This window comes from Trichoplusia ni, chromosome 25 (assembly GCF_003590095.1).
Source record: "Trichoplusia ni isolate ovarian cell line Hi5 chromosome 25, tn1, whole genome shotgun sequence".
NCBI lineage: Eukaryota > Metazoa > Arthropoda > Insecta > Lepidoptera > Noctuidae > Trichoplusia > Trichoplusia ni.
Genome location: NC_039502.1, coordinates 2,277,647 through 2,302,166, shown reverse-complemented (window position 1 = coordinate 2,302,166; position 24,520 = coordinate 2,277,647). Strand labels below are relative to the sequence as shown.

At 38.1% G+C, this 24,520-nt stretch overlaps 1 protein-coding gene across 1 annotated transcript; it reads left to right on the top strand.

The window, feature by feature from the left end:
- Positions 1–460: 460 nt before the first annotated feature.
- On the top strand, positions 461–23,246 carry LOC113505278 (E3 ubiquitin-protein ligase AMFR-like). Its single transcript, XM_026887898.1, has 7 exons — positions 461–911; positions 13,244–13,501; positions 18,163–18,315; positions 19,795–20,084; positions 21,291–21,401; positions 21,610–21,740; positions 22,518–23,246. Exons 1-7 carry the CDS (start codon positions 618–620, stop codon positions 22,967–22,969), a joined length of 1,689 nt encoding a protein of 562 aa, XP_026743699.1. The 5' UTR covers positions 461–617; the 3' UTR covers positions 22,970–23,246.
- Positions 23,247–24,520: the final 1,274 nt, after the last annotated feature.

The following is a 24,520-nucleotide window of genomic DNA, read 5'->3' as shown; positions in this document are numbered from 1 at the left end:
TTGTAGCAAAAAGAGGTATATATTTACAAAAGAAATGTTTTTGGTGATTTTGTAATTTCTGAACGCAGATGAGGGAATGTTACCACATTGAAGTTAAAAGGTCCCCATGAATGGAAAAGCTAAAATTTTTTTGAGATTTAAGAACTATTAAGATGCAGGTTTGACTATATTGTATTTTACATTTCGTATTTTTAATCACAATTACTTGTTTAAAGTCTACATGACATCGTTTTACGAAGGATATTATCCCCTGCAATTAAAAAAAAGACACAGACGAAAATGAAAATTGTGTGTTCCTTTAAAAAATAACTATTCAAACAATCGTTATTTTTTTGTATTTATTATATTTTGTATTCAACAATAATAATAATAAAACAAGATTCCTAAAGATTTCATAAAATCACTTTTTATATGTACACATGGGAAAACATAATTATTTCCTTTTGTTTAATCTGTTCAAGTGGTAACCCAGTCTATCAGTTGTACTGTGCTTGATGAGTCGTGTCTACATATTTTGATAAAACTGTGTTCTAAAACAATCCAATGTCATTAAGTTCTAAATTGTGGTGTAGATTCAGTGTTTATTTACCGCGTTAAAGTATACTTGTACGTCCATCATGCCTGTGACACTCGTAGATAGGTTGCCCTTGCCGAATCTCAAGGTTTATACCGCGGGAAGTGTTTCGCTGCTTTCGATAGCTGTTTATTACGCGCTGAGTGTGACCAGTGATCCGAACTGGCGCACGAACGCCACGCTAGGGCGGCTGGATGCCATGGAAGTAGGCGACGCTGAGCAGCGGGTCGGACCGGCACCAGGGCTTGCACCGGTCCTCGTCAACGGCACCAGGAACTTTACCGAGCAGTTCGTGGACGTCATGACCTTTATGATGCAGGAACCGCTCTGCATGTGGGTGAGTACGCCGACACTAATCTTCCCCAGATTACTAACTACAGACTACTAACAGAGCACAATCATAACAGCTGTTTCTTTTTAATGTTGGTTCTTTAAGTTAACATTTCTTGTCAATGAGATAAATAAAATAAATCAAAATAAAATGTATTTAAAAACAAAATGATGTGACACAAAAAACAGCATTCAAGTTTCCGTTTACTTTATGAGGTAGGATGTGCTTTAAATAAATATAAGTCAGTATTTTTTTCTAATTATAGAATCTTGTTTGCACACTGATTTTAATTAAAATTCATTACACATTCCCCTTTTTACTATGGCTACAATATGTATGTGTAAGTGTTCTATCACACTCTCTGGTGTTAAGGATTTAATAATAACACTAGCCCTGTTGCTAACTGTTGCCTGCGACTTCGTCCACACGGTTAGATTTTTCCCCATGTTTTCCACATTTTCCATTATATCTTCGCTCCAATTAATCAAAGCGTGATGTTATATAGCCTATAACCTTCCTTGATAAATGGTCTATTCAACACAAAAATAATTTTTCAAATCCTGTAGTTCCTGAGATTAGTGCGTTCAAACAAACAAACTCTTCAGCTTTATATAATAGTATAGATTTTACTCTATATGTAATATTATACTATGTTTGCTATAATTTATAAATAGTAAGAAAAAGGGTGTTGTAATTAATATTGTAAAATGTCAAACAATTCAATTTTAAACATTTATTTAACCAATGTATTGTTTCTTACAAATTAATTATTTAAATTTCCTATATTATTTACTTATAAAATCAGATATTCTTTTGGCAATGCACTTTTTTGCAAAGTGGCAAACACCAGTCATTCTCATTTTTTACTTGTGAACTGTAAACAAAGCAATAATATATTATTATTGTTATTGTATAAAACATATTTTTTAAGTACAAATTAAAGTTTGTAGTATAGCTTATACAGCCATTAGTCTCAATCACAATTTGTCTTTTAATTCTCCTGTTTGAAAAATGTCTCCATTTAAAAACCCTACTATTGACGTCCTTTTTGACGTCTTTTAGACTTTAAATCATAGATGTGGCTATGTGAAACATGGCTGCCAAATCATATTTGTTTTTGTCGGGTTATATCGAATCGTGAAACTACAAGATTCGCTTCGTTAACTTTGACAAAAGGGTCACAGAGCGATCAGCCATGACGAATTAGTCGAGCATTTGTTATGGTAATGTTCACTTCTATATTGGTGGAACATATTTCTGAAAGATTGGACGGTTTTATAATAGGAAGCGGAATTTTTACATAATATAACTCCATAATGAAAGTAAGGTTGGCTTGACGTTAAAATTCGCGCGCTCGGTAACGCGCAACGTTTTTTTTATTGATATGTACGTAAGCTATCTACATAAGCTTGGCAAAATAAATAGATTGGAAACACTGTTATTTCATCTATGCCGAGCAATAAAACATATTGTTTACACTTTGCACAGTATTGCTGTCGGCATGCTAACATTGCTAAAAGGCCGGTATCGGAAATCGGATTAACCGAGAAAACGAAAAGACTTTCTTTAAACATTACCGTAACAGTTAGTACTCTCCACGGGGCTGTAAACTGTTTAAACATTGTATTTATTTAACACTTTCGAATGCGTTAATGTCCCTGTATCGTGCCGATATACCAATAATAATCTTTTACCGCTTCCTAAAGTCGCCGCACATGAACTACCCTTTTTTTTTCCGGGGCGAAACGCTAATGTCTTCAACCCACGTCGAGGGCACGGCGTGGGGATATGTCGGACTTCCACCGACTAAAAACACCCCGGGCCCTTTCTACTGCTTTAGCCAGAGTCACGGGATCGCTCACGCATACTCTGTGCACACGAGCTACCCGCCACAACCACAAACACTGTAGCATTTTATATTATGGTCTCGCCGCATGCGGCTGAAGCCAGTGTTCGCCACGCGGTACAAATAGTCGCTGGTCGCTTCTTCATATGAATTGTATAATATGTATAAAGTACAGAAAATATGCCATATGAAAATATGACTTTTAAGGTTCTGACCGGTGGCCCGAGAGTTGTGACCGAACATCGAAAAATAAATCACGACAAATCAAAACTTTTTAATGTAAGCACCCTGAGAATTTAACCTTTCGACACGACTATTCGCAAACTCTACATAGTTTCAGCACTAACACGCAGAATTTTTAAAGTCAAAGTATCTTTATTGTTGGCAATATATGTATGTTACAGATCTTATGTCCTGCCTAATAGGCATACAATAGTTTACATGGGTAGGTATTTGCACTACAATTAAGATTTGGTCAACAGTTTAAGAAATCTTGGATCGTGTAGTATGCTTTATCAATTAAAAATGTTCTTAATTTATTTTTAAATACTGGAAGTTCCTTAGTTTCTAGTATTTTAATAGGTATTTTGTTGTATATCTTTGACGCCATTCCAAAGTATAAAGTCTGAATAATTAGTTAATTCAAAAGTGCGTGTATCTGGCGATTGTACTTATTCAGGTAGCTGTAGATTAACCGACCTGATAAGCGCATTAACAAACTAAAAAATAAATTTAATTAATCATTGACTACAAATGAGTAAATCATTAAATATTAGTGAATTCCCGATTTTAATATTTATCCACAGAATATATTGAAAACATTATGATACCGATTTACGGAGGAGTTGATAAGAACGGCTAACTCTAGCAAAGTGGGACGACGACCGGCTGTTTCAGGCGCAACTTGTTTAATTATTTACATAAATGTATTATAGCGTTCGGAATGTAAATGTATGTTAGGTGAACTATTACTACGTTAGAAACTGGCAACCCACACCACTTGGCTCGAGTGACTCGCTAGCCGGGTCGTTGCTTGTTGAGCTTTGCGTCAGCTATTAATACACTTTGATAATTTAAAATTCATAAACGCTATAAAATGTAATTCGAATTATTATTCCTTAATTTCATGACTAACTCAGTCGAACACGACGCTTTACTTAAAATATCACGATATTATTTACAAATGAAATAACAGTTATAATTTACCTGCATCTAATAATCTCAGAGGACCATAGAAATCTAAACTTGTTATTTAGATTTCTGTGCAGAGGACTAAAACTTAAGTTTACTCATTCTTAAAAGTGTATCACTTGTTTACCAGTGTCTGGTATGGCACTTCCAACCTGAGTAAGCAAGCACACAAGCAGCGACCTTCGATCGAGCCAATTACCGCAGACAAACAGTACCTCTACCATGAGTTTTGAGCGACCGGGCTCGCTAGCGTCTGCGTAAAAAATATCTATGACAAAATGTACAGCGCCTCTAGCGGTCACTTGACAAACTAAAATCGGTAGTATGAGTTGACAAATAAAACCTATCGAAACATTCAAAACGTCTTCGACAGCGAGTAGCGAGCGCGTAACGTTTTGCGGTGGTTTCTCTAAGAAAACGGTACCATGAGTCACAAATTTGACAGATGGTATCGACAAATACCATTACGATTGTAGTTAAGTAACTCACTTGCTAAACAAGGTGTGAAACGGTATTCGGTTTATAGTAATTGTTTAGTTTTGAGTATTTCTTGTGAGAATCCTGTCGGCAAGAGAGTATTTAAAATCAAGTAGCACTAGTTAAAAGTCAATTTACATTGAATACACGCTGTCACTTTTTTACAATGAAACATACATAAATTCATTATTAAGGAAACGCTGGAAATAAGTCAGCGTTCACAGAGGGCTCCACCCCAACCAATAGTTTATTAAGTAATATTACATTATATTAAAATATACTGAATATTTTATGCTCTATGAAGTTTAAAATTATTAGGATTATGCAAACACTAGCTGTAGCCCAGGACTCCGTCCACGTGGACTTCAGTTTATAGCGTTCGGTGGTCCCCGTTGCCATCAGGCTATCTGTCAAATTCAATACAATCGGTTCAGTTGGATTAGCGTGAAAGCGAGATAGACAGACAGATAAATTTTCGCATTTATAATATTAGTTTCAATAGATGCACTGTTTATCGGTATATGAAACAATTTAACAAAACTATCGCGATCAATCGCAAGATATAGGTACTCCCCAAAGTTGCGCCACATAACCATTCCTAGGTACCCACGATACCGCTTTCAATTTAATAATGAAAAATTACTAAAACCCAAAAGAGCAAGAAGAAAAGTGTCTATCTATTTGTGATATCAAAAGAGTTCGTATATCTACATCAACCGCATAATTAAAAAAAAAAAAAAACTTTGCGAAACTTCAACGGCAAAGATGGCGACTTGAGCGGTTTGTTTTTTGCCATCGGAATTTAACGAAATTCTCCATAATCCGAAATCTGCGGATATATGTTGTCGACTCAAAATCAATATTTTTTTATGTTTTGTTATTCATATAAGGTTTCGATCGAGTTTACCGTAGTCTTGCATGAAATTATTAATGTAGATTTGAAGCTTTTCGGGAATATATATCTTACTCTGTCTTTTAAGCAACGTTAGAAAGAAACAACTACATTAGGCGTGAAGTTAGGCACGTTCGACAACATGACAAGTATGACAACACGAATACTACAATAACAATCGAGCTCTCGATAGCGAGCGCGTCAAGGTTTTTTAAACTCATGGTATGAGTTCAATCGAAAACTATTCGATCCGCGTTTATACGCTATCGACTGTAGTAAAGTCATTGACGTTTTCGATAGCAACTCATGGTAGAGGTACAGGTCGAACTCGCACGCTCCATCCATTCATATCGTTACGATACGCATGTTAAGACTGCATAACGTTCAAACTGAGAATAGAGACTATTCAAAATAAACGCAACTTCTGTTGTACAATGGCTCGGACTTAGGATTACTCGGAATAAATAGATACATAATAAAGAGAAGGTGGCAAAAATATCCACCTCCTCGTCCATTGTACAGCCTAGATCAGCGTCTTTTTTCGCAGCAGTCTTACTTTAAGCGGTGGTGTCTTAAGGTAAGGACACGCGTAGCGTAAAGGGCTGGTTGATTTCGTCTGCATTTACCTATACATTATGGCACTAACTGGTTTAGTACTATGAAATGAAGAACGTCCCTTCCATCGTAATTATACTCTCCCCACTCTGCACTCGTGCGTAGTCTGATCGTCGTTTGCCTCTTTCCGGATCTTACTAATCGCCATTGTTTATAATGTCTCAATTATAATTTGAGGTTATCACTTAGCTTCGTGAGACTTTCTACATTATTTTTGTTCTCATTTCGTGATATTAGTGCAGTGTAACTACATTAAACACGAAGGGGTCCAAAACGTATTTTAATGCGTTCTACATCGCAATAGGATTGCGATTCGTACCGTATTGTTTGGGAAAAATGATGAAAGAATGATGTCAATGAATAAGTTAATATAAGACATCGAAACAAAAAATTAAAAGAGTCAGATACGTCGGAAATGGAACATGTTTGACAATGTTTGACATTTAAGGTAGATACTTGCGTTATTTACTTCACCTTTAATATCTGCGTAATCCTTACGACCTCAATAACAGCAAGATAACACCTATTTGTCCTAATAACCTACTCCTGATAATATCGCAAAAACAAGATATAATTTTGAATATTACGCAAAAATATGTTATTGATTATACTCGTAATTTACACTGAAAGTCTCAAAAATTCTTCATCCATAATATCAAAACAAATAGCTATATCCGCCGCTGCATGTAGTGTTTCCCATTTTGGTGCACGGAGTATTTAATTATTGATATTGCCCCAATTGATAAATTAAGTACTTCAAGCCGGAACTACTGGTTTTACAATTATTTTAATGTTAGATACTGCCCATTTATTGAGGAGAGGGTTTTAGGCTACAACCATCACGCGTTCATCAATAGGACTAATAGGAGCAGAGTAGCAATGAGAAATGTTACAAAAACAGGGAGAAATTATCACTTAACATGCGTGCTGTGATCTGTGTCAAAAGTTAATTTTGTTAAAGTTACTTAAAAATCATGTATGATGTAGTGATGTATGATGTATTGTGGGCCATAAAAAGTTCTTAAAAAATATTTATTATTCCTTAAGATAAGAAAGTTATTCAAGCATATTCTATTATTGGGGGTCAAAATTGGCGTAAACGATTTAGAACAAAGTTCTTAATAAATTTGTGAGCAGAGCGAAATCTATGCCTTTTTATTAACTTGTTTTCGGCAACATAGTTGTAAAAGTCACGTTAAGCGATTCTGTTTATAGCTGTCTTAAATAATGTTAAAATATGCCCTCATTTTTTTTATTAAAATTAATTGAATTAATGTTCAGGTCACGGAGATGAGTCGATTTGAGCAAATAAAACACAAGACGAACTGCGTGATAAGGTAGTTACCATCAACCATCTAAAGACGCAGCACATCTTTAAATCGTACGAGATTCGGACGCTTCAGACTTATTTTTGTGAACTCGTTGTTTACAAAAATAAGTGGGAGATAGCTACGTATCGAGCAAGGTGCCAAAGCTATCGGCGTTGTTTGTGTACAATACGTAAACGCCACGTCACATACGTAACGCAGATATGTTATCGGTTGGGCCGCCTTAACTAAATAATACATGTATATTTATTTAGTCATTATAAAGATTAGTGAGTCAAATAGTGACCACTGACCGACACGCAACACAAAGAACACAAAATTCTTAACTATATTCTTTACTTCCGCTAGTCGCTTACTAGATATCGCTGTTAAGCATAATCCATTTTAGTTTTTTAAGTTTATTAAAACACACCCTATGTGACCCTATGACACTTCTAATCCCTCCAAAATCGATCGTTTACGTATTTTTGTATTTAGTAAGTATATATGTAGGGAAGCACACTAAAAAACAATGAAATTTATTCTCTCTCTCTAATTACATCGTATTGATGTCTTGTCCGTCCTCTAACTAGCATTTATAATGATACGTTGGTATTTGTCCGTTCAAAGAGATCATAACAAGAACAATGAACTCATGAGACTCGCATTATGAAAATAGACGTCAGCTAGCGTTAACCTCCGTTACTAGTAACTGTCAATGATAATATTTTTATTTACTTTGTTGCGTCTAGTTATAGTACGCTATATATAAAATGAACACTATCAAACGTGTGCTTATGTTCAGGGTAAACATTAATTATTATTAATAAAAATAGTAGGTGTGCATACACTTCTTAATTAACCCTTCTTATCTTTGTTAAAAGAACAACAAAGGAATTTTTGTTGGGCGGATAATATCGATTTGTGACGTAGCCGTATGACGTCAATCATGTCAATTTATTAAGTGGGTAGCTAAGTAAATAATAACTAATGAATTAGACCTTTCCACAATTAAGTGTGCAATATGTGTTCTTATCGTAAAAAAAGAGGTGTTTTTATCATAAATGTTAACACTGTGTTTAATAAACTATAAGTTGCAAAACACCACTTACCTACAGGGAAATTTAGAATTACAGATGTTAGACAGAAGGCTGTAAGGCAGTTCTTATTATTTACCTCATGTAAATTATTCAAAATAGTAACAGGTGTATTTGCAGAATTCAGCTTTGTGCGTTTGGAGGCGCAAGTTCTTGTGATTCGAAGGTTTTCAAAACGAGATATAAAATATATGTGACATGTGAACATAATATGTCGCAATCGTAAAATAGTAACGTCCAGTGCCGTAGATGTAAGCAATGCGCTAGTGGTGCAGTCTAGTCCGCTGCCCCGCTGCTAGAGCACAGGCCCACCTTGAAGACCTTCGTAGCCTTGCGGCCGGGCGGCCTAGCCGCTAGTAGCCGTCGCTATTAACCTAACGATAGCTTCTCATTGCAACGTGATCTTAATTATAGCTAAGCGCTGATCTCGTCTGCATTCTATTACTAAACGATCGTAGTCACGTCGCATTTACATTCGTAGAGAAATCATTATTATGAAACTAAATATAGATATTTAAATATAGATAAGCTTTCGTCATCATAATTTTGAGAATTATACATTGTTTAAATTATGCAAGTCAATTAGTTATAATTATCCAAGTTTTTCAGGATTAGCATGAAAATAGTACGTTGATTGCAAGGAGTGCCATACCTACTTATGCTGTCGTATATTTATAGAGCTGCAAATAGTACGCCATTGTAATATTTGTAATTGATAAGGTGTTTGTTGTGACATTAACTTAATTATTATGTCAAGTAATGTATCTCGCTTAGACTTCCCGTTTCCGTGGGGAACGCCTTACGTGGTGGTTACACCCCTTTTTCATTTTTCAATATTTTAAATAAATAATATTTAGGCTAAGTTTTAAAGCCGTAGTCAATTCCAAAAAACTTCATATAAAGTTTGAGCCGTTCCCCTCCCTTCCAGTCATTTTTTTTTACAGTTAAAAGTAGCCTATGCCCTCTATTTCTATTTCTCAGGCTTTACCAAATTTCATTACAACCAGTTCAGTAGTTTTGGCGTGAAGGCGAGACAGACAGAGAGAGACACTCATTTATAATATTAGTATGGATGAGAGAAAATTGAAAAAGGAAATATTGCCATACCAACAAAGATGTTTGTGTATGGCAAGATCCAATGAAAAAATAATGAAATCTTTTAATGTTGGTGAAGTCAATAACGAACGCATATAATATCTTAATATTGAACTTGCTCTTAGTTCGCATTTATGTTTGTGATTGGATTAAATTAATCGTAATGTTTATGTCATAATTTTGGTTAAATTGATAACGCTTTTTGTAACTACATTTACCTATTAAACATGTCAACTAAATTGGTGACTAGGCGCAATTAGAGTCATTGCCATTACTATAAAGTTTTAAAAGTGCCTGGACAACGGTCTGTTTGAAATAAAAACTTTTTGATTTTGGTGCGAAGGCGTTGCTGTTTAGTCACGGAAAGAGGAAGGGCGGTATCACTTACGTACATCGGTTTTCCCTCTTAGCGAAGTTCTTGAGGGTTTCCACTGGTCAAAGTCTCTGTAAGATTTTATCGCACTAACGAATAATGAAGGCTACGAAGCATGGTTACATTGCTTGAATATACCTTTGTAAAAATCTGTACTTCAGAGTATATGAGGGCTACAAATTAGCTGTCATACACTTTAGGCATACCATTTACTAAAGATTAATTCGATTTTTCTGCGCATTGCACACAAATAAACATCTCAATGTTTTGCGATAACCCCAAGCATATGTGAAACACAAGATCAACTAAGTCATCTTTGTAGCCTGTAATAAACGAGGTACACTTAAATATTGTAAAACTAAATGGTGTCCGCGACTCCGTCCGCGCAACAGAACTAATTCTATGAGATAGGTACATGCATCAGTTTAATACTGTGTGCATTTGCAAATGTGTATTTAAAATAAATTATGAATTTGGGTACTGTACACATAAGGTGCGACGTGCTTTTTTTTGTAAATTTAGCTTGAAAATGGTAGACTTTTCGTACTTACTTGGTATTATTATGTTGTACAATTCACACATAGAAGCAAAGAGCAACAGACATCAATACATCCATATATGTTAGAGTGCGCCGCGCCGAGGTTAGCTTTTGTAGGATTTGATGACCTCGCAGCACTCGCTAATGACCATTAGGATTATAATCATATTAGTATTCTGTAATTTTTAGAAAATTCGTAACATCATTTTGAACACGCTTTATTTATTAATCGTTGTATTTATGTAGTTAAATGGGCACAAATTGAATGAAAAACGAACGTCTCCAACTCTAGGGAAACACGTTAGGCAAATAAACAATGCAAGTTATTGGCAGACATGTTACCATATTCTATCTGTAGTGGTTTAGAACAACCACGTATAAAAACCACCATCGTTATGACTTATGAGTTACGGTTGCTGTATATTGACCGTGTGCACCGGCACGCACCGGTGTATATGTAAACAGCCTCGTAACCCTGCCGCTGACTCACGCTGGCTGTGTACTGGCTGACCGGCTGGCTGGCACCGCGGGCATTCGACGTGTCGATGACCGCGCTCATAAATAACACTAATTATCACAATCGCTTTAATATGTGCCGTTACATTTAACCAAAATACCTTAGACCCACGACATCCCTATACTGCAGTGTGCCGCACTCTGTGCTATTAATATGTGTACATTCCTATAACTGCCCTGTATAATGTAGCTCATTACCCCGCGGTGTACCTTCTGTACGAATCTTAGCTGAACAGGTCAACAAGTAAGTATTATCTACCCTAAGAGACCATTGACACAAACATGGTAGTGAAAGTTGTATCCATCGCCGAATGTGATTTCTCGAGGTGAGTAAGCTAATCATTCTGGAAGTTTCTGCAGATATCAATATGTTCTTTGCAGGTAAGAATAGGTTATCGTCGTGATAGTAGTGTTGCATACAACAAGCAAACATACGTTCAATGTTGTTTTGTTATTATTGGCAGTGATCAAAACCAAACTCAGATTATAAGGTAGACTGGGATATTATTAGATTTCGCATTAGAAAGTTGATAGCAGCCATAACAGGTATGGGCAAAAGAGACTAATACTTAATAATGCATGTTGGCCCTCTGGGCCCCAATGTCGTGAAAAGAAATAGCAAAATGCGTAATAGAATGCCAATAGTGTAAAATTTAATCCAATTTTCATTCGACCACCGGCAATTGTAAATACCCGAATTTGAGGCCCTCACCTATCATGTAATTGTCTGGATTGAGTGTAATAACGTATTGATTTATTCGATCCATATTATATTACACAATATTAAAACGGCTGGTTTTCCTTTAAATGTTATGCACAAGCCATCCAGTATTCAGGACGCTGGTCTGCTGGTTTCGATGCTTCTTTGTTTGTTGAAGAATCTTTGTTCCTTTGTACGCTTGTCAGCTAGATGAGGCACAATTCTTAGGCTTGTTATTCTACTTATACACAAAAGTGGGTTTAAACAACACATTCTGTGCACCTACTAATATTTTATCCCGCCTATTCGCTATATTCTTTACGCAACATTTCTACCTGTCATTTGTCTTGAACTCACCATATATTATACGTTAACAAGGTTAGTATTCGGATGACGTGAATCACGCAATGTCCGGAACAATCTTGACACTGAACACAGTCCCTAGTGACGTAACCTTGGCCCTGGTCTGTGGAACGAAAATAACTAAAACTACAACACTACAGCGATGACTGATTACGCCTCACAACCGCGATGCGCAGTGTTCTACTGTGTGTTACCAGTAGGAGAGTGCTTGCTGTAGCATGTAGGAGGCAGCCTAAGGCTTGGGGAATAATATTAAGAAAGTTGCAATTCATACATAAATAAATAAATGAAAAAAGAATTGTTCATCACTTAGATTTCAAAAAAATATACTATCGTTTTATTTTTTTGCTATAAATCAATCGGTAGAAAGACGTTGTACTGATACCTAAGTGACTTCACTCGTGATTTCAACTTCCCGTATCATCTTCACTTTTAGTTTACGCGATAAAAGATAGTCGCATATTCTATGAAAAAAATATCTCACGATTTGTGAAACGTGCAATTGTATGGTGGGAAGACATTTTTGTTTTCAAATTTTCCTTAGACGCCGAAATGAGAAAGTAGAGTCGGATAATGTACGAGCTTACGTAATTGAGTCTCTCTGCGACCCAAACGAGAGCTTAAAAATCTTAAGAACGTAACAACTCCCCACTGCGCACTTTATTCAGTCCTCTTTGTTTTTTGAGGAATAAAATCTTGATATAGTTCTAAATATAGGCAACGAATCTCATTAGAAATTTTCTCACTAGAAGGCTTTATGCAATGAAGAAACAAACTTTTTTTCGAAGGTCACAAACTATAACATTTTTTCCTTCTGAGGTTAGCAGACAACTCAGTATATACGAAGGATTGCAACGCATTGTCATACAGATTTAGTTCGTTAGAGTCTGACACTAGCTGACACTACCCTTTCTCTCCCGCGAGGGATACGGATCCATGAGGATTCCCTCACCTTACCAAAAAAAGGCAACTCGAATAAAGAAGAATCTATACACTTTAAGCGGTTCGAAATAAGACACTGCTTTCAGGTTTATGATATAAAAAAAGCAAACAAGATAGAGTAGAAAGCATTTCTTGTGAGATTCTATGTAAACCTTTATTCTTTTGTTACGCAAGCGATCTCGGCTACAAAGCAAGTTTCATCTTATGCAAGCGCAAAAGTCCTCTTTAATTCTCGTGTGTAGCGCCCACTCGAATAAAGTAAGAAAATGTAGAGCCTCGTACCCCAAATAAAGAGAGAGAATAGATAGAGGCAAGTAACTGTGAGGGGTTATGCCACAGAAACTCATATAGTACTTAACGTAACTTACTTGGTCGTGTTGTTCCAGACGCTGATCAACATAGCGTACTGCTCGCTGGCAGTGTTCGGGTTCGGCGTGCAGCGGCTGGTGTTCGGGCAGCTGCGCGTGGCGGAGGCGCAGCGCGTCAAGGACAAGTTCTGGAACTATGTGTTCTACAAGTTTATCTTCGTGTTCGGCGTCATCAACGTGCAGTACATGGACGAGGTGCTGCTCTGGTGCTCCTGGTTCACGCTCGTCGGCTTCCTGCACCTGCTCGGCCAGCTCTGCAAGGATAGGTACGAATATGTAAGTACCATGCAATCTGTATTCCGCGACTCCGAATAGAGGATATCACTACCTACATCAATACGATTTTGACCATTGTACTAAAACGCTTTCAACATTTAATTAGGATGTAAGGGTCAAGCTGATTATGTTCAATGCATACGTAGATACATTTCCTGTGTACCACCAAAGTTATTAAAAAATATAGCATTAAAGCGCTATAATGCAAGGGGCACTATAGCGCTTTAATCCTATGTATAATAAATGCAGTTCATAAATAAGTAATTGTATATTTAAAAGCTTATCGTATGACACACAATTTAAACTAATTGTATTTGCATACTACTCAATTTTATGCAAGGAGAACGCGATCAATCTGTGTGTAGAGTCTCGACAGTTTTTATCTCTCCTATAGTGACTGGATTTTTTAATGCGACATTCCAAGATTCCGGGATATGATATAGCGCGCGATTTTTCGCGTTGTAAAATACCCAAAGTGATTGACTGGCAACAGATCAATACATATATAATTAATGTGACTTTCCCTGTATTTAGAAAGCGCTGTCATACATTTCAAGATATATTTAAGACAGAAAACACAGAAATAATATCAGCCTATGAAAGTCCCACTGCTGGGCATAGACCTCGTCCCTTGTAAGGAAGTCTTGAGCTGTTATATAGAATATGGTTGCCTCAGAATGTTTTCCTTCAACGTATGTCAGTGGTGCCTTAGAATAATTAAAAAAGTACATTGTATGTAACTTTGAAATAGTCACATTAGTACATATACATACATCCATGCATAGTACCGTAAGGCCACAAGCTTACTTCTCTATGCTTCTAAGCCTGCCTTGTAGTTTAATTGGTAATTAAATCATCAAGACAAGGTTATTGTCAAGGCGCAATGGACGGAACTACGAACGCAAACTAGAACAGTTTCTGGCGATCTCGAAAATTCCGGAATTAGCCACGTACAGTCCCGGGCTTTTCGGATCTGGAAAGCAGCCGGGACCCGGATCTCGGGACCATTGTATTATCTAGTGACATACTTACACTCATCAAGTGAACTGGCCACAAAATAAAACCTGCCCTTCTGAAATATCAAAATATTTTTTTATAAAAAAGGTTTACTGGCTTAACGAACACATATCGAGGTGAACGGACCGACTTCCTATGCACAAGGCCACATGCTCTTGTTTATGTTTCCCATTAACATTGTGACCTCAATGTTATACATATATTTGAAATTATACTTAATAATCAAGTTGACATATGGGGCTCAAACAACCTAGTGAATATTTGGCATAAAGTTATATGGTACATAAGTTATCATACATTTTTCTTTTTTGATCAAGCTTTATTATTTTTTTACTATCATCATCATCATCAGCCTATCGCAGTCCACTGCTGGACATAGGCCTCTCCAAGTGCACGCCACTGAGATCGATTTTCGGCTTCTCGCATCCAGCTCCTGCCATATGCCAGCCGTCTTGCGCAAGTCATCACTCCACCGTGCCTTTTTTTACTATACTGCATATTAATTTTTTGCTATGACAATTTGCATTAATCTTGCATGTACCCGTTACTGACATTTTCTTCTCACTTGGACAATGGCGGTTAAAGTTATGTATCATAATCATATCTACTAAATTGTTCATAGCTGTTAATGAAGAGGCCGTGTGCTTATTTAACTGCATCAAAATCAAAATCAATATCAAAATTCATTTATTCAAATTAGGCTACTAAGTAGCACTTTTTGAAGGTCATTTACATTGGACAGCACCCAGTTTCGCCCACCCTTCACCGCTTCCTAAGTGCTTTTGCTGTGAGAGAAGAAACGGCGCAACAAACTCCCCAGCAGCACGCTGTCATTCCGTTTACAAAAAATATTCTAATTGTACAGAACAATAACAAAAATAAGTGTGCAGGTGCCATGCCAAACAAACAAAAGTTTGAGGTCGCTGTATATAAACCTATACGAAATTAAACATTAAGTACTAAGGCCAAGGTCAGCAGACCGACCAGCCACCGCAAGCAGCACCCGTTCACGAGTATGACGCAAGGGTCAGCCATCACCTCTCTCGCCATATTAGAGGGAAGGAGGTGACCCGACCCAAGACGCCACCGCAGGCAGTGACGACTTAGGGAGCATGACGTATCTGCTGCCGGCTAATAAAATAAAATAAGACTGAAAGAAATACCCCAAACGTTGATTTACCTGGCATAGCCCTAAACACGGAGGCGGCATAAATTGCTACGTCATTCAATTTTATAATTAATAAATTATACATGTCAAAATTTATAATAAATAATATATACGTGCATGCGTATAATTATACTAAAAATAAAACAAAATAGGTAACACAATGTTACACACATAGAGTATGTCTATCAAATTACACAAATACACGTCAAACATTAATCCACACTAAACCGTCCTGTGCAAATCACGGCGACCAACTATTTTTATCATTTAAATAATCATTGATTGTATAGTAAGCCTTCTTGCACAGTTTATCTTTAACCGTTGTTTTAAATGAGTTCATCATTGATGTAAACGAATATGAAGAGTGAAGTTCTTCCTAATTGTTTCGGCCTTACTATTTTTGTGTAAGGCGTACGATACGTTGTCAAGTAAACACTATAAGTACTACTGTTATTTACCATTTGATTACAATATTTGCATATATTTGTATATGCTATATACAGCACTCACTGTAGATAGGACTAGTCAGACTGACATTGATGTAGAAACAACAATATAACATAATCCTATAAGTAGAAGGGCAATGTCTTCCTGCCGATTTGCGGGCTAAATAATACATTACCGACAATCAATGCACAAAATGTGTATTGATTTAATAAGCTCCATACATAGGAAATCCTTTCCCCCGTCCATGGATAAGTCCAGCCGTCAGCATTGGTATGCGACGTCGGGTCGCGTTGACCTTGAGCAGGACATGACCATCACACCGCACAGAGCTGGCTACATGTTTATTTATACGCGTCACCCCTGAAGTAAACCATTTTATAAATAAATGCCCTTGGCGTTTCATTTGCCACGACAGCTGCCAGCAGGACTCTTTAATAATGCATAACCTTTTAAAACCTCCATACTGTTGTTTTTATTGATGTGCAATTAAAAGTTGAATAATGTTCTATTACATCGAACCTAAACAATGAACATTATTTATTCCTATTCAAGTTGATTTCGGTGTCCTGTAGGACTGGTTTCAATTCTACGTGATAGAGACACGACCACTAGTCAACAACTTATTGCAGATGTGCTTATTTAAAGCTTTTGGGTGTTTTTTTTGTAACTACACTAACTACTACATGTGATGAACATGTATGCAATCTTGCTTCAATAATACATAAATTAATTAATTAAATGAGTACAAATTTCTGTTAGTTTTTTGTTGCCGAAGATATGGAGAATTTATATTGTTGTATTTGTAAAGGTATTAAGATATTTTTTTATGATTGTGTTTGTGATAGATGGGTTGATGCTAGTAGTTGATAAACATGACGATGATTGAATATTCAAGTTATAGACTTTTATAAAATATGATTCGACTCCAAATTTATTGGTCGTCCAACAAATTTATGACCATTAATCTGCAGCAAGCCATATAAAGTGAAAATTACAAATGCCTAGCTATGAGGGTTCATGAGATATTCCTGGCAGCAGACGAACAGACGGAGCGGTGCCGCGGTGTCTTAGTAAAAAGACTCTTTTGAACCCGTTCGGTACGAAACCCTAATAAGAGCAGTTTGGTGTCGCAACCCTCACAGCATGTTATAGCGGCGTATGTTTCCTTAACGACTGCGGATTAGCTATAATGGTGTGATGTTTGTTTGTGTCGTGTGATAATTTACATGATATTGCTACTCCTATGTCCACATACGACATATAGCTATGTAGTCCTTAATATCTGTAGTACAGAGATTTCAATAAAAGAAAAGGTACAATATAGTAATATAGCAATACAATAAACCCTATCATTTGATAAAAATCATCAGTTGATAAAAAATACATATTACAAAACGTGAATAATGAAATTACTGCACACTCTTGATAATTTTATATAGATGATGCAATAGTGATTCTAGCTATCGTTTGAAATCGAGTTTTAATGCATGTATTGTAATGTAATCAAATATTTAGAAGGCGCACACGACACAACGTGAATTCTATCGTGCAAGGCAATCATATCTAGTACTTGCGCAAAATAATGGTCAAGTTGCGCGGCCATTGACTCCTGCATTACTCATTTATGTTTACCGGTTGTATTACCTGAAAAATGAAGTCCTTAGCTGTCGATCGTGGTTAGTTTCAACTCGTGCCGCTACACAAATCGGCGCCACTGACGATCATCTCTATCTCAGTTCCATTAAAACTGAACTCGATACCGTCAGGAGCAAACTTTAATTATTGCAAGCGCAAGCAGATAATTTATACTTGTTTTCTGATAGCATTCTACATAACCTTGTTGTTTATATTTATTTCATTTTTTATTATTTTTATTTTATTAAATCAGTCGATTTATGTCAAATTTATTTCAAATTTACTCACATACGCAAAAGAAACTTGGCATATGTAAATATGACACGTTTTTTTTTATCAATGGTATTGACTACCATGGACGTCAGTGTGATGTATTGTGGCGTGGTGTTTCCAGTTGTCGTCGTCGCCGAGCTCGGGCGGGTGGGCGCACGTGCGGCTGGCGAGCCTGCTGGGCGGCATCCTGGCCGCCGCCGCCGCGCTGCTCGGCGCCGCCGCCGCCTGGGGGCTGCCCGCCGGACGCGACACCTTCGCCTTCATGGCCGCTGAGGTTACACTTCATCATTTCTATACTTTTATATTACGTACGAGATGTACGTAATATAAAAGTATAGAAAGTATATTAACTCGAACAAAATCCACCCAGCTTTTCTTACTCTAGTTAAGGGTTAGACGGCGGCCACACCGGCGCAATTGCTTATCTCGTTATCTAGTTACCTCATTCGAAGCATGATATAAATAAATGCAAGTTTCTAGACGGATCTACCAAAGAAAACCGCGAAGACTGCTTACTAGTCTTTTTAAATGTTACATTTTTGGGCGTAACTTGGCGTTTTTTTGGGGACGCAAATTTATTTTTCTTCTGGTCAGGGGGGGGAGTGAGTGTAAAACCAAGTTTGCCACCTTTGGCCCTCCTACTCAACAGAAAAATAAAATTGCGTCCTCTAAAAAACGCAAAGTCCCCAAATGTAATATTTCAATGATAGTCCGTTGAAATATTACATTTGGGGACTTCTTTTGAATGTAAAGCATATAAAATACTAGCTGTTGCCCGCGACTTCGTTCGCGTGGTTAGAAGAAATTGTGATTGATGAACTTGAGATTTAAACTATCCTATCTCTCAAGTTGGATCGAACTGCACAATATGGTGTGCGAATTTTATAATAATCGGTTAAGTGGTTTAGGAGTCCATTCAGGACAAAAATTGTGACACGAGATTTATATATATTAAGATTTTTATTTATAAAAACGACGCAATCACAAAAATCCTTAACATTTAATATAATCTCAAACATAAACCTTGAACGTTAAACATAGGTCAGTTCAAAAGTATTCAAATTCATCTCCTGTCAAATATTTCGTGCACTTCTCTCGAGTATTCAATTCATTATTATTTGTTCACAAACACCTGTTTATTAAATGGCTTACATCAGTCAACTTACTAGATTTTTTACCATGCTTGTCGATGCCATTGTTTCTGAGCGAATTGAAAGCTAATTAAACATGTTGTAATAATTATGTTAGCATTGATTTGGCAAAATAGATTATTTTCAACATTTTGTTAGTAAAGTAACAAAAATCTTAATCAGACATTACCAACATTATGTTGGCAATACAATGGTCCTGAGCAAGTTATATCAGTACAATAGCCAATTTATAAATGTAAGTAAAACCTGTTAAAACAAATCGCACAACAGCACGGCGTGTGAACCATTTCTATTTTGTGTAGGTATGTACATATTATTACAGTATAGTTCTTCATGTTCTAGCTGGCTCGGTGTCAGTAGACCAAAGTTCCACATCCACAACAGTGATACACATCAAAGCCAAGGCAATCATTTCCATTTTTTCACTACATTTTTACCTGAAATTGCGCGGCTAAAATCCAATAGTAACAATCTATTGTGGGGGTCAGAAAACGTGAAGGTCGCACAAAGGCTTCTTTTCGGAACGTGAGGAAGCCTTCATGATTTGTATATTGTTAAGTATAGTTGAGTTGTGAGTGATGTGTTGATGTCGGGCGCCGCAGTGCCTGCTGGTGCTGGTGTCCGCGCTGCACGTGGCGGCGCGCTACGCGCTGCAGCTGTGCGAGGCGGACGTGGCGGGCGCGGCCGCCTACTACACGCAGCTGGCCTTCGACTCGCTGGCGCTGGTGACGGAGCTGCTGCACGTGCTGCACATGGTGGTGTACTCCAACATGCTGGTGTCCATGGCGTCGCTGGTGCTGCTCATGCAGCTGCGCCACCTGCTGCACGAGCTGCAGGCGCGCGTGCGCCGCCACCGCCTCTACACCTCGCTCGCCACGCACATGAGCCGCAAGTCAGTATGCCCACCGCCTTACTGGCCTCACACATCTCTATCGGCCACCAACTTACATTTGGTCTTAAAACGTTGTGAGTTTAAGAACAACATAGGTGCACAGATTATAATTTGAATAGATCAAATATTTACCAGCGAATAACATTATTAATGTATAGTGTGGCTGTTATTGTTATAGATTCAGTTCGTAGATCAAATTTATGGGATTTGATGTTAATGCTTAGACACATTATCAAGTGATTATAATGCCAATGATCATGTAATTAATGTCTGGAAGCGCGACCGACTCTGACGCGCGTTGCCTCCTCATGACTAATCGCTATTGTCATTGGTTTGTAATTAAACCGCGCTAATCTACCAGATTTATTAATAGCTATTCGGTAATTGACTTGAGATATCTCGTTTTGAATCAAGTCTCAATGACGGTGTTACTCTGTTTACTAAACATTATAGATCTGATCTCAAAACAGTATTGCGTAACAATGAGAACTATTTAATCACAATAAGAAGGTGGCCGTGAAGGCATAGGTATAAAGTACGTAGGTACTGTTACGCCTGCTGCAGCAGTACTGATTGTATACGTCATCTTAATCATATGACACTGTTTTAATTCCTGACATTTAAACAAAAATAATTGGTCAACGACTTGACAAACTTTACTCCTGCAGCGGACAGTATTGAGTATAGAGTTCTCAATAAAAACATTGAACACCTAACATTTATTTACATCATGGGTAGCCTTAGATAGGCCTAGTTCCTCATTAAATAAAATACAAATTTATACATATGCTGTCTTTATTCACCCGACATTTAACAAAGTCAGCATTCATTGAATTATTATTAGGGCATGGTATAGGAAGTTTAATACCGATCGCAATCTAATGTCGATCGACGGCGAATCATCTTGAAAAAGATAAAATACTTATTTTGGAATAACTATTGAATTATCTAACGCTAAACCTACTACTACAAATCTGATAAATTCAACGATTAATTATGTCAAAATTGTGTGAGTTAGCCAGGCTACATCAATTTACAAAAGAAAGTGTCTCTTTTTCAATATGGATAAGTAAAAAGACCATTTCAAATTGCTGAAATCTCAAACACCGCGCACGTGACACTACGGAGTGTTTAATATGAATATAACGCTACTTATTAAAACACTACCATGAAGTAAGTAGTGTTAATCGTGTGTTTGATAATCAGCTACCCGATGGCCAGTAAAGAGGAGGTGGAAAAGAACCAGGACAACTGCGCCATCTGCTGGGAACCTATGAAGGAGGCGCGGAAACTGCCCTGCTCACATCTCTTCCACAAGTGAGGATCCTACTTTATAAATATTTTCATTTTATGACTCCATTGATTAATTATCCTTCCAAGTTTGTTACTTTCAATTGCGAAAACCAATTCTACAAAAAAAAAATTACCCAACCATGGATAAAGTTGATTGCATTATTAAATAACATGTACGGATAATACTGAGCTGCGATATCGCGGGCTCACGAGTGTGGCGCGTGTGTGGCAGCTCGTGCCTGTGCCAGTGGGTGCAGCAGGACGCGTCGTGCCCCACCTGCCGCCGCGCGCTGGCCGCCGCCGCCGCGCCCGCGCGCTCGCCCGCGCTCGCCGCGCCGCCCAACCATCTCTTCCACTTCGACGGTACGTATCCTCCCCACCACCTGCGAGTAGATCGACTCACCAAACTCCTTGCTGACGAAACGCGACGGTCGGTCGAAAGAAACAAAAGTTTAAATCTGTGACGTTCCTGTCACGGTCCGACAATTCAGATCAAACAAAATTTCCGTTAGAATAATGCAGTGAGTATTTGTTTACAATAAACCGGTGTGTCGTGCGTTGCCGCGAGTTTTCGTCGCGTGTATGACTATGTGGTAAATGAGACAACGGCTGGCTCTTTACGCAGTGGTTCTGAGTGCGCTGTGCTGTGCCGTGGTGTTCCTGCTGTTGCGTCTCAAAGTACTGGAATGGAACCTGACAGGTCAGCGATACACTCGAGACAATACTATGACGATCAGCTGGCACTTCAGGGGATAAACTGATACTGTCTAGGTACAAAGCGACTACATTCTGTACGACCGCGACGATCTACACGCAAGTGTTGTTACCTGTATAGCAAGGCTGCCGGCGTTGGCGTTACCTGTTCCGATCTGTGCCACGCTTCACATAGGTACACTTGGTATTTTTGTTTTCGTATTAGCAGGACTTTTTCTGCATTTATGTCCATTTAATTTAAGCATATCGAATTGAATAGCCAAATACTGCACATAACTAAAGTTGTAAAATTATTTTTAACTTTAACTTTTTGAAAATTATTCTGATAAGATGTAATAATACGTGTTCTGTAAAATGCTGATTAGTAAAAATGTGTGTGAAGAAGTTGTATGGCCGCATATAGGAGTAAGTGTCGTTCGTGCGCAGGGTCTCGATACGTGTCGTGGCTGCCGAGCTTCTCGGTGGAGGTGACGCGGGTGCGGCCGGCGGCGGCGCTGGCGGGCGCGCAGATTGACGCGGCCGTGACGCAGCTGCAGCACATGTTCCCGCAGTACTCGCGCGCCGCGCTGGCCGCCGACCTCGCGCGCACGCGCTCCGCCGACCTCACGCTCGACAACATCCTGGAGGGCCGCCTGCCCGCGCGCGCGCCCTCGCCGCCGCCCGCGCCGCCCGCGCCCGCGCCCCCGCCGCCGCCGCCGCGCGTGGACGCCAGCACGTCAGTGTCGCCGCTGCCGCGCGCCGAGGCGGGCGTGTCGGGCGCGGGCGCGCCAGGCGCGGCCTTCCCGCGCTGCGCGGCCGAGCGCGAGTCGCGGCTGCAGGCGCGCAAGGCGGCGCTCGTGGCCGAGGCGCGGCGCCGCTACCTGCAGCGCCACAGCTGAGGCCCGCCTCTACTTAGTGAGTAGCCATCGATATTGATTTATTGTAAATACTTCACCCTTTGTGATATTTTAATTAGTGTATAAATTAGTGTGTCCTCTACATCGATGAGCCTAGCTGTACGGTACTATAGATGAACTTTTCAGTCGAAGCCGGCGGGCGACCCGTCGACGAAGGGCCTTATTATTAGACGCTTATCGCGCCGATTTATTTTTCTATATTATCTTTGAGAGTGTATTTTTCTATTTCATAAAATTATATAAAATATCCATCGTCCATAGTTTGTAGTTAATAATTAAATGTACACGAACTTGTAAATTATTAATACCAGTTTGATCTCCTTTGAATGTAATTATTATGTATTTACATTTCCAATAATGAGTTGATCACGATGCTCTCGGAAACATGTTCGTAGTCAGAACAGCCCCACGCCCACTTAATGTAAACAGTAGCACATTGGCTGCATTGAGTTCCACCAACATGTTTCAGTCAGCATCTGATGAGTTCGTAATGTTTTGTAAGATGTTCACACATTTCCGACTTTTGCAATTTTTCCATAGTCTAAATATTCGTTCATTATACCTATTGTTTATGTTTGTTTTGTACTTAAACCTAATAAAATATGTTGTGTGAGCTCCTTTTATAACAATAAACTAAATAAAAATAAAAATGTGATATTAGTGACTTGACAAAATGTTACGTAAATGAGGTGGCTACTGATTGTTTTAAAATTAATAATTGTAAACATAAAAAATAAGGCCACGGAGAACATGGTGGAGACAAGTACTTATTTATAATAGTTGTTTTTAGTTTTGACATTGCAACAACGACGTTAGGTTATTGCTGATGATGCATATAATATAATAACAATGAAAATTGATTCATGACTAGTCAGAATAATAAATTGATATTACAAAACAGTGTATTATTTTTAACCTCTCCTATACATATTTTCGCACACCGGGGACCGCCATTCAAATGCAGGTGGACATCTTTGCATTTCTCATCTTGTATGGTAGGCTGGTATATTTACAGAAGTTATAGCTGATGACAAATTTTTTTTGCAGACACTGAAGTGCCGCTAACGATAACGCTTACGATATTTTTTTACAAATATAGGTAAACACAGAAAGAAATAGCTGCCAAATTTTGCACAAGCTTTTTGATATAAATATCTACAACATCAGTCATTTATCGTAATTTCTACACCTTTGGCCTCTCGGCTATCATACGTGATAGAAATAAGATGTTGTTTCGCCATGGGTTTATCTTTTCTTAAGCATGAAGATTTTCTCGTTTTCTCAGGCCTTTTTTTTCATTTTTAATATTTCGTGACTAAATATTATTTATATACCCCAAAGGATAAATACAAAACCCAATAAGGCTCCCCTGTTCTGTCCATCTGTCCGTCCGTCACTAGGCTGAATGATCCTCATCGTGATACCTAGACTGCGGCGGATTACTGGAGTTCTGAGTGGTGCTTACTTAAATAAAAATATGGGCAAAGCAACCGGCTCAATGTTTTAACCACAAGCAAAAGGTCGTCCTAGAAC